The sequence below is a fragment of the Microtus ochrogaster genome, linkage group LG1 (assembly GCF_000317375.1).
Source record: "Microtus ochrogaster isolate Prairie Vole_2 linkage group LG1, MicOch1.0, whole genome shotgun sequence".
In the NCBI taxonomy this organism is placed as follows: domain Eukaryota; kingdom Metazoa; phylum Chordata; class Mammalia; order Rodentia; family Cricetidae; genus Microtus; species Microtus ochrogaster.
This window is the reverse complement of record NC_022027.1, coordinates 33102861-33116646: the sequence shown is the minus strand read 5'-3', so window position 1 is coordinate 33116646 and position 13786 is coordinate 33102861. Positions and strand designations below refer to the sequence as shown.

General features: G+C 41.7%; 2 protein-coding genes across 3 annotated transcripts in view; one reads left to right on the top strand and one right to left on the bottom strand.

Moving 5' to 3' along the window:
- The window catches only part of Igfbp7 (insulin like growth factor binding protein 7), a 61256-nt gene extending 60416 nt beyond the window's left edge, over window positions 1-840 (top strand). Inside the window, exon 5 of one of the 2 annotated variants that reach the window (XM_005359385.2) lies at window positions 582-840. In XM_005359385.2, the coding sequence (XP_005359442.1) occupies window positions 582-601 (20 nt within the window). In that variant the 3' untranslated portion in view covers window positions 602-840. Of the gene's footprint in view, window positions 1-578 lie in introns of both variants that reach the window. The other variant, XM_013350796.2, reaches the window with a different exon arrangement.
- Window positions 764-13786, bottom strand: part of Polr2b (RNA polymerase II subunit B) — a 31104-nt gene continuing 18081 nt past the window's right edge. Inside the window, exons 15-25 of the mRNA XM_005359386.3 lie at window positions 13305-13503; window positions 12579-12747; window positions 10170-10266; window positions 9143-9237; window positions 7206-7456; window positions 7036-7125; window positions 6716-6823; window positions 4720-4833; window positions 4321-4481; window positions 1649-1844; window positions 764-1013 (exon numbers count right to left, since the gene is read on the bottom strand). Of these exons, the coding sequence (XP_005359443.1) occupies window positions 924-1013; window positions 1649-1844; window positions 4321-4481; window positions 4720-4833; window positions 6716-6823; window positions 7036-7125; window positions 7206-7456; window positions 9143-9237; window positions 10170-10266; window positions 12579-12747; window positions 13305-13503 (1570 nt within the window). The 3' untranslated portion in view covers window positions 764-923. The remainder of the gene's footprint in view (window positions 1014-1648; window positions 1845-4320; window positions 4482-4719; window positions 4834-6715; window positions 6824-7035; window positions 7126-7205; window positions 7457-9142; window positions 9238-10169; window positions 10267-12578; window positions 12748-13304; window positions 13504-13786) is intronic.

Here is a 13786-nt window from a genome sequence, read left to right as displayed (position 1 = left end):
AAGGGACCCAAGGAAAAACATATAGTTATCCTCTTGGCTATGGGAAGTAGACAAAATTGACAGGGAGAAGGTTGGGATCTTGGAGGTGGAGTGGGATAGGGATAGGGGGAGATGGGGAGAGAAAAGTTAGAAGGGAAGGAGGGGGGGAACTTGGGGAAACAGGAGGAATAGGATGGAGGAAGGCTGAACAGGGGAGCACGGAACCACAGTTCTTAGTTAGGGGAGCCACTTTAGGGTTGGCAGGAGACTTGACCCTGGAGTGGCTCCCAGGAGCCCATGTTGATGTCCCCAGTTTGGTCCCTTGGGCAGCTGAGGTGAGACTCTTTCTTAAAATAAAATAAAAAAAAAAAAAGAAAGAAATGAGAGGGAGAGAACGGGTGGAGGAGGTCTCCCTACATTGCCCAGGCTAGCCTTTAACTCCCAGGTTTAACAATCCTCCTGTCTCAGCCTGAATACTGGGTCTGCAGGCACATTACCATGCCCCTGCCCGTTAGCCACGTAATTTAACATTTTCATTGATTTAGAAACTGACTAATTAGTTACTGGATGTAACTAATTTTTATTTCTTTCTTCTTCAACAGGTCAAGGTGCTCAGCTATAAACCTGCAAACACATTAGCCTATGTAGCTAAGGGTGCTTCCAGACAGCTGACAGCTCTAACCCTCCTCTCGCCTGACAAGTTTCTTTTCAGCTCATCCACTAACACTTTATTACATCCAGCTGGTTTTACACAGAGAATCAAAGATAACACAACAAGACTATCTACAAAAATTTATTGTTTATTTACAAAAAGCATGCAAAGCTTTAAACAAAACAAATAAAATTCTTATCACAAAAGTAGTACATTCTGCCATTTTTTAAAACAACAATCGCAGAAACAACATACTGATATTTACAGTGCTCGCCGTGAACTCCCAACAGAACTAGACACTCATCATTCGCGGTGCAATACTCATGGACATAAGCTCCTGGAATAACAGTTTGCACGCATAAGGCATTCGCACCAAAGAAATCTGCAGAGAAAAGAAACAGTCATCAGCAAAACTGTACTAAAGACCCCACCTTCTGCCGCACTTGGGCGAGACGTGCAAACGTCCTGTGCCTCAGCCTCTGTCCCGGCAGGTCCTAGGAGTTCCTCCTTTCTGCCAACAAACATTTACCCTTCCTAGTCGATGGATTTTAAGTAAAGGCTTAAGTAAAGCTCTTGGTTGGGCTGAAGAGATGCTCAATGGTTAAGAATACTTGCTGATCTTCCAGAGGACCAGGATTGGATTCCCAGCAAACACAAAGAAGCTCACAACCATCTGTAACCCCAGTCCCACGGGATCTGATGCCCTCTTCTGGCCTCTGGGCACGGCATGCACATAGTACACAGACATACATACATACAGGCAAAATATATTCAATAAGCATATTTTAAAAATTGTTTACAATTCCTCCTGCAAGACCTTATTATTTCAGAGATGAGCAGCTTAGAGAAATTGTTTTTAAGCTTGTTTTAGAAAAGTGAAATTATCTTTCCTTGTAAAACTAGTAATCTTAGAGACCTGCTATCAAAGCTGAAAATCCCAGCCTGTTCCACCATACTAAATCTGTCATGACCATAGCATAAGAACATCTGATCAAACAGAGTAAAGTGTACACGTACCTGAGTTTTGTTTCGGCAGCCCCTGCATTCATAAGTATGAGTTCTAGTGTTAGCAATTGCCATTATTCCACAGAGATTACAAACATGAACTTGATATGGATCTGATGCTTCAAACAACCTTTCTCTTAAAAACTGCGCTGCACCATGGGCAATCTGACAATCTCGTTCCATTTCTCCAAAACGCAGGCCACCATCACTGTCAATAAGAAAACAAGAGTGTGATTTGTACTTATTTATTTATTTATTTATTGTGTATATATGCAAATACCAGTGTCTCTGCACGTGTAGGTCAGTTCTCTCCTGGGAACTGAAATCATAATGTTAGGTTTAGCAACAAGCACCTTTGCCCACCGAGCATCCCACTAGCCCTGTTCTTTTCTTATCAAGACCTCTGTGACTAAAGACAAGAGTGAAGTAGTAGTACAGACCAAGTTCTGATTGCCCTAGCAACCTCTCTAACCTGGTAAGGAGGAGCAGAGCCAACCATTCAATATACATCAGGAGGTCTCCGAATGAAGTAGAGAACGTGCCCCAGTACAGCATACAATTTCCTCATCAACTACAGTGCGGTACAAAGCAAAGGCTCATCATGCTATCATTTAACTTTCTAGAATTCAATTCTTCTACACTTGAAAGTGAATTTAAACAGACAATCTAAATAAAATAGCTTCTCACTAAGGGATCCCCCGCAACTGAGCCAGAAATAAGTGCAGTCATAATACACGGAGTAGGTGAATGATTACAGTTTCCCCAAGTGACATGCACTCAGCGGCCACACAAGCGCATAACAATGGCCTCCCTAATGTAACACATGCCCCTGTGAACTCAAGAGCTACTGAACAAATTACTACAACGAAGCCTCACAAGTCAACCTCAAACAATGCTACATAATGAACTTACTATACTGAAAGTTGACAAACAGAGGTAGAGAGCATTTACCCTGCCTCTATTACAGGAACTACACCACCAGGTACCAGCTGACGGAACACCCTGAGAAGTGTCTGTATAGCTAACAGCAGATAGACAGATAAAAACTAGACTCTCATCCGTTTGGACTCTCTAGTTCAAAGGTTTTACACAATGATCAACAGCTACTACAGTCATAGAAAGAAAAGCTACCAGATGCTAGAAGTAAATAATGCCAGAAAGTGTTACCACCCAAACCTCAAACTCCAGATCTCATTAAGCCTCCAAATGCAATTACCTCCTTAGAGAGACCAGGAAGTCACAGGCCTGGGGTACAAGCAGCGCATCCAGACTGTAAGCTCTCCCCAGGACCAACAATCAAGTTTTCTCAACTCATAAAATTCAAAGAAAAAAGTTTGAGGGCAACTGAAGCCAAGGTCCCCTGAAAGCTAAGTGGGTAAAGATGCATCCAGTTCAATCCTGGAACCCACACGGTGGAGGAAGGAGACTGAGTCCTGGAACCCACACGGTGGAGGAAGAAGACTGAGTCCAGCAGTTCTGGAACCCACGCGGTGGAGGAAGGAGACTGAGTCCAGCAGTTGTCCTCTGACACCCACACGCACACGCGTGTGCATACACACGTGCGCACACACACACACACACACACACACACACACACGATGTGAAATTAAAACTGAGAAATATTTAAAAGGAACTTAGGAGATACACCAATTGCAAGCTAGCCTTTATTTATATCCTGACTACACAAAGCTTTCTAAAAAATATTCAATAAGGCTACATGGTGTTGCACACCTTTAATCCCAGAACTCTGAGAAGCAGGCCATCCTGGTTTACATAGATGCAAGTTCCAAAACAGCCAGAACCACAGAGAGAAACCCTGTCTCAAAATAAAATAAAAAACCAACAAACAAAAATGCAATATGGTAAACCTGACCCCTAGATATTTGGTAATATTTAGGAGGCACTCTGGTAAGATTTTTTATTTTTTTGATGTGTGTGTGTGAGTACCCTGCATCTTGTATGAGTACCATGAGTACCACCTACATGCCTTGTGCCCTCAGAGACTGAAGAGGGAGCTAGAGTTACAGATTTGAGCCAACATATGAGTACTAGGAACCAAACTCGGAGCCTTTAGAAGTGTAAACCTACATTCCAGTAAATCAATGATTTTACTAGATAAATAGAAAAACATCCACGGGTAAGGCTTCAGATTTTTCATTAAACTACCCTTTAATAAACGAAACTTGGTGAAGCTGGAGAGATGACTCAATAAAAAATAATAAAAAGAAATATTCTGATTTTTTCATTAAGCATATACTAATATATAATAGGTTTACCATTGTTTTTAAATAAACATTTTTAATTTGAGATTATGTTCTCTAAGGGTCTTGAGATAAAGATCCGATAGCCACTCCTGTACAGCTAAATCTCAAGATTTACAAAGGAAGTTGTATGATGACTGGATTTTCTGAACATAATCAGAGATAAGCAGGGTTCTGGCTCATTGCCTAGAATGTTCAGTCCTGACTTTAGGGAAGAAAGAGAAGGAAAAGAATCCTGCTATCAGGGGCTAGTGCGAGGGAGGAGGGATAAGCACAGAGGAACTAGACACCACACGCTGGTAACTGTTAAAGCGAGATGACGGAACACAGGCAGAAAAACCACTGTCTACTTTTTAACGTGCTTAGCATTCCCAAGTGAAAGGGTTAGTTAAATAATACATACTGACGACGCAGCTCGCTTACCGAGATCTGCCCTCCATGGGCTGTCTGTTAAGGATCTGAATAGGTCCCCGAGCTCGAGAATGAATTTTGTCATCCACCATGTGCTTCAAACGCTGGTAGTAAGTGGGGCCAATAAAAATCTGTGATGTGATTTTTCGACCAGTGAATCCATTGTAGAGGACCTAAAACAGACACAGGTTTTTCTGCATTTAACTTTCAAGGCATATAAACTTTCTGGGTAATTTCTTTCCTCGGTGTGGGATTTTGACCCATCGATGTGTTTACTTGGTGAAACGTCATCATGCTGCATGCTAATGACTGGTCCATGTAAAGGCTTTCTTTTAAAAAGACTCAAAGTGCACCACACAAAACATGCTTGCTACATACACATAACAAGGTGCTTTGTGATAGTAAATGTACCTCATTTCCTCTGAGATGGTAGCCGTAATCAGACAGAAGGTTAGAGATCTTCTGCACATTGACAGCATCATTGAATGGAGTGGCATCGCCAATTTCACCTTTGTTCGCTGAGACCTTGGAATAAAAGCATATGAGAGAAATTACAGACCAATAAAGATATACTCAACTAATATTTCCTATAGAAGAAAAGATTTTAAAATTAAAACCTATTATAAAAATTGTGATACACTGAGATTCATTTTATTAATATTTTACCTAAGATATCTGTAACAAAGTAATTCCCCCCACAAAAGAAAAAAGGCTAAAAAGCTCTCTAAGACAAGTCTTATCCATGGGACCATGTGGGATCATTTGCTAAGACACCAAGAAGCCCAAACACCTCTTATCTTACTGTCTTAAAATAACATGCCATACAGTCGCTTATGACATTGTCATAAACAGACATTCATGTGTTTGACTACCACTATTCTACTTTAACAAGATACCCAAAACCAGAAAAACTTTACCTGAAAGATGGATATACAGTTGACACCAAAAATTTAATATTCCTAAAGCCACACTGAGCTAACCATCCATGAATTAACTCATTTATAGAAAAGAGTTAGCTGCTATTACTACAAATGTATGTAAAAGCCGTATGTATTCTATCTTGAAAAAAAAAATTTTGTCTTGAGTCCCAATGGCAGCTAGCACAAGGTACTTATGCAAAACTTCTTACTTGGCAAAACTTTGCAATTTTTGTATATGCAAACGCATGGAGTGTGTTGGTGCACGTATACGTGTATGGGAAGAGAACACACATCCAGGTGTGGAGGCCAGAAGAGGACATCAGGTGTGTCAGCTAGTCTGTCAGCCTGAAACAAGCTAGAGTCACCTAGGAAAGGGAGCCTCAGCTGAGGGACTGTCTCCAGATCACCCTGTTAAGCACTATCTTGATTAGTAATTGCTATGGGAGGGCTCAGTCCACTAGGAATGGTACCATCCATGAACAAGTGGTCCTAGGGCATACAAGAAAACAAACTGGGCAAGCCAAAGGGAGAGGCACTACTAGGAAGTGTGGCTTTGATGGAGAAAGTGAGTCACTATGCAGGTAGGCTTTGAGGTCTCCTATGCTCAAGCTACACTCAGTGAAGTGACACAGTTCACTTCCTGTTGCTTGTGGCTCAAGATGCAGACTCAGCTCCTTCTCCAGCACCATGTCTATGCACAACACTATGCTCCCTGTCATGATGATAATGGACTAAACCTCTGAAACTATAAGCAAGCCACCCAAATACATGTTTTCCTTTATAAGTGTTGCCACAGTCACGGTATCTACTCACAGTAATAGAAACCCTAAAACACCCTTTCTTCCTCAAGTTGTTTTTAGTCACAATGCTTTATTTATCATGGCAAGAGACAATTAAGACATGAGGTTTCTTGGTCCAGCATTCTTCCTATTCCCCTGAGAAAGTCTCATTCACTGAACTTGAAGCTGGACTCATGACCAACAAGCTACAGTGATTCTCCTGTCTCCACACACACCACAGCACTGGAGTTATAGCTCCCAGACCCTGGTTATTTATATATTTAATCTATTTATGCAGAGATCAGAGGTCATCTTGTAAGGATCAGTTCTGTCCTTCCATCATGTGAGTTCGGGTCTGAACTCAAGTTTTTGTGCTTTGTAACACTCACCCTTACTTGCTGAGCCATTTTACCAGACCCTGGTATTATGGCTTGTTACATGAATGAACTTGGATCCTCATGTTTACATAGCAAATGCTCTCACCCACTGAGTCATCTCCCTAACCCACCCACCACACAAAATTTCTTAAAAATAAAGGATGAAAAGATAGGATAATAACCAATCTTAAGGAAAAAAAATAGCCAATCTGAAAGCAGGAAAATATATTATATTTTAACAAAGTATCTTGGCTCAAATATCAGAGAAATGATGACCATGCTGAAAGAAACATCAACTTGGAACCTATTGTTTTTGAAGATAAAATCTTACCTTCCCTTGAAGACATTCAATCAAGTGACCAATGGTCATCCGAGAGGGGATGGCGTGGGGGTTTATGATGATATCAGGAGTGATGCCTTCACAGGTGAAAGGCATATCCTACAAAGAAAATTTTAAGAGATTTAAAGATACTGGAATCTCTCAGAGACATAGCTAGAGCTCACACTACTCAAATGACTCTGTGTCTTATTCTCTTCAACATGGTAGGTTAACAAACACTAAAATTTAAAAAAAAAATCAAGTTACAGAAAACTTTAATTAATTTTTAATACAACTCTGGGCTAGGCCTGAGAAAGACCAAAGGCACCTACCTCTTGTCTATACTGAATACCACAAGTGCCTTTCTGACCATGTCGGCTAGCGAATTTGTCTCCAATCTGTGGAATTCTAACGGAGCGTACCTGATTTCACACAAGAATAGGTTAGAACCTTAAATGCAATTACTTTCTAAAACAATCTACATGAATAAAGCTATACTCACCCTTATTTTACAAAATTTATATCCTTCCTGGTTGAGAGTTACCATAACCTGGTCCACAATGCCTGTCTCGCTCGTTCTGAGGAAAGTGCTGCAGTCTCTCTTGGTGTACCTACGGTTGGTGCTCTCCAGCTCATCCTCATTCTCAGGCAGGGTGACTGTTTTGCCTATGATAACATCATCTCCTGATACACGAACCCCTGGAGCTATCAAACCATCGTCATCCAACTTGTCGTAAATGGCATGCCTCATACCTGTGAGGAAACAGACAAGGACTTTTCTTAAATGACTCTAAAATGCCACATAATTCCAACAAGCATGAAAAACCACATACATAACTATGTTCCAAATCAGTGATAATTCAGAGGAAATTGCTAATGCCACAAATCCTGTTCATTACTGTCCTTATTACAAACACTATAAACTTCTGCACTCTGATACCAAAATTAAAAACAACAACAACAACAAAAATCTACTATATCTGGGCATGGTAGCACATGCCCTTAATCCCAGCACTCAGAAGGCTGAAGCAGACAGATCACTATGAGTTCAAGGTCAGCAAAGACTACAAAGCAAAATCCTTATTTCAATGTGACCGTGGGGAGGGAATGGGTCTGTAGTGATGAATCAGCAGTTTAGGTCACTGGCTGCTCCTCCAGAGGACCAAAGATTGAGTCCCAGAACCCACATGGTAGCACCTAAGTATCTGTAACTCTAGTTGGATGCCTTCTTCTGACTTCCACAGTTATTAGTCACACATGCAAGCAAAACACTCATACACAGCCAGGCAGTGGTGGAACACGGAGAGTTTCAGGACAGCCAGGCACAGAGAAACCCTGTCTCAAAAAACAAAACAAAACATACACAGAAAATAAAAATAATTAAAAGAAGCAGCAGCAGCCAGGTGGTGGTGGTACAAGCCTTTAATCCTAGCACTTGAGAGGCAGAGGAAGGTGGATCTCTATGAGTTCGAGGCCAGCCTGGTCTAGTTCCAGGGCAGGCTCCAAAGCTACAGAGCAACCCTGTCTCGAAAAAAACAAAAACAAAAACAAAAAAAAAAAGGAAGGAGGAAGAAGAGGAAGAAGAAGAAATGCAGTAGAAAGCCAGATTTCAGAGACACATTTCCTGGAGGCTTTCTTAAATGGATAGCCATTGTTACATAAGAGAAAATGCCTGTGTCCTTTACATATTCTCCCAGAGATCATTAGTTGTGCTCCTACCCCCCTCCGCCCCAGACAAGGTTTCTCAGTGTAAAAGTGCTGAAACTCACTCTGTAGACCAGGCTGGCCTCGAACTTAAGTGATCCACCTGCCTCTGCCTACCAAATGCTGGGATCAAAGGTAGGTGCCTACCAAATGCCCGGCTGAGTTGTGCATCTTAATTCCACGAACACCCACTTATGGCTACACAGAACCACCCAATTTGTATTCAGTAAAAGGAAGAATTTAAGGAAAGAAAACACACTATACCTTCCCACTATACTATCAGGAGTCAAACTGTGGCAGACAATCCATTTTCCTAGGGCATCCTATCAATCCCCTGAGAGTACCTTTTAAATACCTTGGGAGCAAGAAGAAACAAGAACCGCTAGATAGCTTTTCACCATTTCTAAATGTTTAGCAATATTTAGCTGGTAAATCCCACAAGCCTGCCCCACAGTTCAGGAGACACTGAGGAATAGGGACAAAGAGCACAGAGAGACGCAGCTGGAGGCGTGGCCCTAAACCACACAGCCTCTCTGGCTTTCCTAACCTGTCTTCCCCACAGACTGTAGGGAGGAAATACCTGAAGCCAGAATGCTCTGAAGCCTGAGCTCTAAGAGAACAGCAGGATACTCACTCCCACATTACAGAGGGACGGTAGCACAGCCTCGCCACACTGCACAGGCGTTTACAGCAAATCAACTGTAAGCACCACAGTTTGATGTCGGTGTCTCTTACCCTGGCATGTTTCACGGGTCGGCTTCTCAAACACTTCTTCTTGATCAAATCCTTTTTTAGACTCCTGTTCTTTGTATGATCGGTAGAAAACAGACCTAAAAACAAGAGTTCCAAAGGTGATTTCTACTTTCTTTTAGTAAGAGGGCTTAGATTACAGCAATGGTATTTGGCTTAACTGATGATATTTGGGAGACAATTTGAACCAAAAAACAGGGACAAGTCACTATGTACTAGTGTCAAGGTTCAGTCCTAAATGGGCTTTCCATGGAGCCTCTGACTGACAACTGTAAACACTTGCCATCGCAGGGGAGATCAGGAGGGACTCAGGTAAGTCCACATCCCAGAGGCAGAGGTCCTCTCATAACAGGACTGAGCAATGCCCAGCCCAGGTCTGCTTAGGTATCTCCACTGAGGCATTTTTATATAAAGCCATAAATGTCCACGCTTTAGTCCTAGTGCTAGCCTATAAAATTACACAGGAGGAAATTTTTCTCTTCTAAATTCCCTGTATTTCAAGCAACCTTCGTATGCTACATATTTAAGATGAATCTTTGCATCAGTAAAACAGAGAAAACTAGGAAGTCAAAAGTGTTGTAATCCCAACACTCAGAAAACAGAGGCAGAAGGAGTCCTATGACGTCAAAGCCAGCCTGGACTACATAGTGAGTTCAAGGCCAGTCTGAACTATATAGTGAACAAACAACCACAACTGTATAGGGAACAAACACAAATATAAAGAAAATGCATCATAATTTTATGAGTTATTTTGGAATTCTAAGGTTTAATTTTATTTCTTCCTTAGATGTTTCTGCATTACCTAAATGCAAATATATTTGCTTACAACAGAAAGACATTTAAAATATCACATCTGAAACCCAGAGACACAAGAACCACTGTCTGGAGCTGTGTGACACCAACCAGGTCTTCTGCCTTTGGATTAGAACAGTCAAGCCCATTTTTAAACACTTTTTTAAAAAAATCTATTTTCACTATATCTGTGTTTCCACAAATTTTACCAAAAGCTGACCTGAAAAAGCCTCGATCCACAGCTGAACGATTCATGATAACGGAGTCTTCTTGATTATAGCCCGTGTATGAAGCAATAGCCACAATTGAGTTGATTCCTGCAGTACATGGAATAACACACATTAAGGACCATCTGGGTGGCAGGAAAATCCATCCTTTATTTGAAATCCATTTTCTTCAATCGTATTTGTCACAAATGCTTGGATGTTTCTATCACGGAAATTGTCAATGTCTATTCCTCCCTGAACCTCTGCTAGTGAAACTGTCACTCCCAGTGACTCCATCCTTACTATCAGTAGTTCTACATCTAAGTCGGTTTGTAGTCAGAGTGCTTCCCCGATCCTCACAGGAACTCTGAGCCTTACACAAAACAAGTATTGTTCTCATGGGTCAAAGGTACATATGTACGACTCTGAAGTGTATAAGCAAAGAACTCAAGCCTGAGACCCTTGCCTCCTAATTTCTAGTTGCTGTTTTTGATTTTGTTTTTTTTTTGTTTTTTTTGTTTTTCAATACAGGGTGTCTCTGTAGCTTTGGAGCACTAGCTCTTGTAGACCAGGCTGGCCTCAAACTCCCAGAGATCTACCTGCTTCTGCCTCCCAAGTGCTAGGATTAAAGATGTATGCCACCACTGCCCAGCTCTAAATTCTAGCTTTAAATATGAAACTGGTCTTACCCTGCTGATCTCTCCTACTTCACCGCAGAGTGTTGCGGTATTTCCAGCCACAATTAATTCTTAGTACACTCAGGGGGAGGCTGAGGCAGGAGGATCACTGAAATTCAGGAATTTGAGAACAGCCTGTATAACATAAGACCATCTATCCCATCTTTAAAGAGTATAGGGAAGGAGGAGAGGGGAGAGGGAAGGAGAGAGTAGAGAGAAGAGAAGGAAGGAAACAGGAAAAAAGAAAGGTCAGCATATGGCTCAAAGGATAAAGGCACTCGCTATGCAAGCCTGGCAACCAGAGTCTGATCCTGGAACCTAAGTAAAAGGGGGAGGAACTGACCCCACAAAACTCTCCTATAATCTATACGCATGGCAAGATGTGGCACCCACACACAGTATGATAAGTAACAAGAGACTGATACTGTATAAAGAATTAAGAAGCCAGAAATGGTGGCCCATAGTTTAGTCCCAGCACTCAGAAGGCATAAGTAGGAAAATCAGTCAATGCTACATAGTGAGCCAGCCTGTTCTACAAGAGACTTTTCTAGAAAAGAAAAGAGAAAAGTGTTAACACAGCATAGTAAATTAAAGTACTAAAAAGTGTTGAAACTGAGGGAAACACCAGACCTCATAGGACCATGGACCAAATAATTAATACTGTGGAAATGGCCACACTACCAAGGGAAAGCTACACAGTCAGTGCCTTACCAACAAAAGTCCCAGGGGCATTCTTCACAGACCCAGGAAAAGCAAGCTCATCATTCATTTGAAAGCACAAAAGACCCCAAACAGACAGAGCAATCAGAGCATAAGAAGTACTGCCTGATTTCAAGATTTGCAGAGCCAAAGTAACAGAAGCCGCAAAAACTCAGACACACAGATCACTGGAAGGACAGAGCACACACAACTACAGCTATCTAATTTGGGGGGGGGGGGGGGTTCTGTTTGTTTTTTAAGACAGGGCTCGCTTTATAAACCTGACTAACCTGGTACTCAATCTGTAAACCAGATTGGCCTCAAACTACATGAGCTCTGCATGCCTCTGCTTCCCAATTGTCTGACTGATGTCCAGCTAACAACCATCTGTAATCCCTGTACCCAGGGACCTGACCCTTCTTCCTGCTTCTGTGGATACTGCATGAATGTGGTGCACAGACATACATGCAGGCAAGACACATAAAGTAAGTAAATCTTCAAATGATTCAAGGACCTCAACATGAGTTCCTCAAACTCAGAAACTGTTTCAGGGGATTGTGGAGAGTACACTTATCATATCAGCACAGGATGGCTTTCTGAATAGGATTCCAATCACTCAGGAAATATGGCCAATAATTCCCTGCAAAGGGAACTGCCAATCAAACGAAGAAATGAAGCAGCCTACAGAGAGGACACTCTTTTCAGCTACACACACCACAGAGGATTAGACTCTAATCTAAAACAACTAAAAGTCAAGAAAAGAAGCTAAGCAGAGTTCTTAAAGAAAGAAATATGGTAGCTAATAAACTTTTTTTTTTTCAAGAAGGGTTTCTCTGTGTAGCTTTGGGTGTTCTGGAACTCGCTCTGTAGACCAAGCTGGCCTCAAACTCACAGAGATCCACCTGCCTCTGCCTCTCGAGTGCTGGGATTACAGGCATGCACCACCACTGCCCAGCTATGGTATGAAATCTTAATCTTCCCAAACACTTTCCCTTGAAGTGTCTTGAGCACGGGAAAACGTTTAAAACCAGAGCAAACTGAACACACCTGCGGGCAGCTCTCTAAAGCGTAGATATTCCATAGAACGCGTAGTCACAAGCGGTTTCTGGGGATAATAGAGGACATGGGCCAGGGTGTCCATCCGAACATGGAAGTTGGTGATATAAACTCCCATAGCCTGCTTGCCCATAGCAGACTGGTATGTGTTCCTAGGAGACTAATGGTAGAAACAAAAAAAAAGACAATGAGAATTTAATAATAACAAAAAATAATAAATTGAAAAAATAATTGGTTAAAAAGTTTCTGACTTTTTTTCTCAAAGACAGATAAGAACCACTGATGCCTCAACAAAACAAGAGCAAGATACTGTGGTCTGAGTGGGAAATGCAACTACAGTCTCAGGCATTGAACACTTGGTTCCCAGTTGATGGTACTGTTTGGGGAAGTTCAGCTTTGAGAGGAATCACTGGGAACTGGCTCTGACATTTCAAACCACATGCTATGTCCACACTGTGCTCTACTTCACCTTTTGGGTAAGGATGTGAGCTCTCAGGTTCCTGTTCCTCTGCCTCTGCTCCTCCAACAAGGACTATTTTGCTCTCTTCCTTAAGCTGCCTTTGGTCATGGGATTTTAGCACAGGAACAGGAAAGCAGCTAATACACATGTCAACTGCTGACGCTGTAGGAACTCACACCTTCAGCAAGATTTCACACGAATTCCTACACTTATTACTTCCCCAATTCCTTGCAAATCAGGACAGAAGCACGACCAACCTGGTTATGATCAGGAAAAGGAATAATAGACGCACAGACGCCGAGAATCATTGATGGGTGAATCTCACAGTGGGTGTACGTGGAACAATAAGCTACTTCTTTCTCTTGTAAATCATCTGGAGTCATCGCAAGCATCACGGTTTCTTCTTCCAGGGTATCAATATATTCTACCACCCCACTGGCCACCAGATCCTGCCAACTAAAACCAATTCACTCAATTTCCTGAAACACTTTAAAACAAAGTCTACTAATTAAAAACTACTCCTACTTGTGTTTGTATTAATACGAGAAAAATTCAGAGATACATGCTAACGGAAAAAAAAAAAACTACACAACACCACACACAGTTAAACTATACCTATTTACTTTGTTTTAAAGACCTGTACTTGAGCAGTGGGGTGGGAAGTAAACAATACAGAGAATGAGGTCTGGTGGAATATATATCCACCCATTGCTCCTATGTGTTTGTGAAAAGGACATTA